General features: G+C 41.8%; 1 protein-coding gene across 1 annotated transcript; it reads left to right on the top strand.

The window, feature by feature from the left end:
• Nucleotides 1-362: 362 nt before the first annotated feature.
• LOC138054355 (somatostatin receptor type 5-like) lies at nt 363-1,352 on the top strand. Its single transcript, XM_068900811.1, has one exon. The coding sequence runs from the start codon at nt 363-365 to the stop codon at nt 1,350-1,352; it is 990 nt and encodes a 329-aa protein (XP_068756912.1).
• The last annotated feature ends 279 nt before the right edge of the window (nt 1,353-1,631 follow it).

Raw genomic sequence — 1,631 nt, 5'->3', positions numbered from 1 at the left:
GATGCTGGCCGTTGTAAACCGTGTTTTAGAAAATATTTCAAATTGATTTATTGTGCCTCTGGACTATTTTGACACGTCACTCAAAATTAATTTAAAGTAATTTGAGATATTTGTCGTCATCAAAAACTTTATGACGAATTAGCACCTGTCTCTCCCTTTATCTCTCGCTCTGCCTTTTAAGTGTGAGTCTTGTTACAACTCCCACTGAGATTCACATTCCTGACCCAAGTTAAGCTCCTCATGGTGACATCTAGGTGCCATACCAATATTTTGCTGTATGTTACAAAGAAAATGACTGGTCTATGAACAAAACGGTTTTCAAGCACAGCGACTCAAGCATTATACAGAGATCGGGAGACAAAATGGATCGTTTAACACAAATCAGCTTCGGCATCGTTTGCGTGATGGCGATTTTTGGAAACACTTTGACCATTGTGATGTTCGTGGTGGAGAGGCAGTTGCTAAAGAAGTCATACAACGTGTTAATAATGTTTCTGGCGATATCTGATGTGCTGACAGCAGTCAACGTCATTATAAATCCATTTTATGTCCTTGGAGATGCGTTTCCTTATCCACAGAATCCTATCCTAGGAGAAATCTTCTGTCGCTTCATATACAACCGAATGCTTGTATTCCAACTCGTAGTTTTCTCAGTTTATATAACTTTGGTGTTGACGGCAGAGCGATGGTTTGCAGTTGTAAGACCTCACCAATACAACCACGCATTCAGCCTTAAAAAGGTCCTTGGCTATATTACACTGTCCTGGGCGTGGTCGTTTCTTCTCACGCTTAAACGAGTGATAGATTATTCCTTTAATCCATCTGTGAATGAAACCTGCTTACGAAATGATTCAGTGGTATCCACTGTTAATACTGCCTGGTACGCTACTCAGGTGGTCTTAAAGATGGTCATCCCATGCGTTGCCATGGTTGGCCTGTACATCGACATGACTTTAAAGACTATCCATTCTCCGACTGCGTCTGCGGAAAGCAAAGCTAATTTGAAGGCAAAGTTGACTCGAATGGTAATAGTTGCCAGTTGTACTTTGATCGCCTTATACCTTCCCAATCAAATTGTCTTTCTCTTGATCTTCATGGGAAAAACGAAACCTGATAAAGCTTTACATACCCTCACGCAATTTCTGACTTTTATGACCACTTGTGTCAATCCATTTATTTACGGACTAACCAACAAAAATTATCAACAACGCTACTGGCGTATCTTGTGCGCTATTTGTCCTTGCCTAAGGAGAGGCAGCCGCACGAGGGTAGAAGATTTAGAGGCCGCAGATGGCGTAAGACTCCGTCGAGTTAACTCACTTTTCAAAGAATCGCCTCAAAATAATGAGTAAATAAAATCACCGAAGACGGGCACGGAACCGTGATCGGTCTTAAAGAACTCACCCGCAGTTGAAGGCAGATCGCGAGATCGGCGGAAATCAGTGTTAGGGTTAAGGTTTCCCTGCTTGTGGTATTTACTTAGTGTAACTGTGGGTGTATTCTGTATTGCATGCGTGTCTCCCGACCTATGCTTGTGTTATTATATTACCAACTTTAAGTTGTTTATTTCGCATGCGCGCATTCACGACTTATCGCGGTGCGCTTGGGAAAAATGAAGGAATTTCAGGAAT

This window comes from Montipora capricornis, chromosome 6 (assembly GCF_036669925.1).
Source record: "Montipora capricornis isolate CH-2021 chromosome 6, ASM3666992v2, whole genome shotgun sequence".
Taxonomy (NCBI): domain Eukaryota; kingdom Metazoa; phylum Cnidaria; class Anthozoa; order Scleractinia; family Acroporidae; genus Montipora; species Montipora capricornis.
Note: the sequence above shows the minus strand (reverse complement) of the source record. Positions and strands in the feature narration are given on the sequence as shown.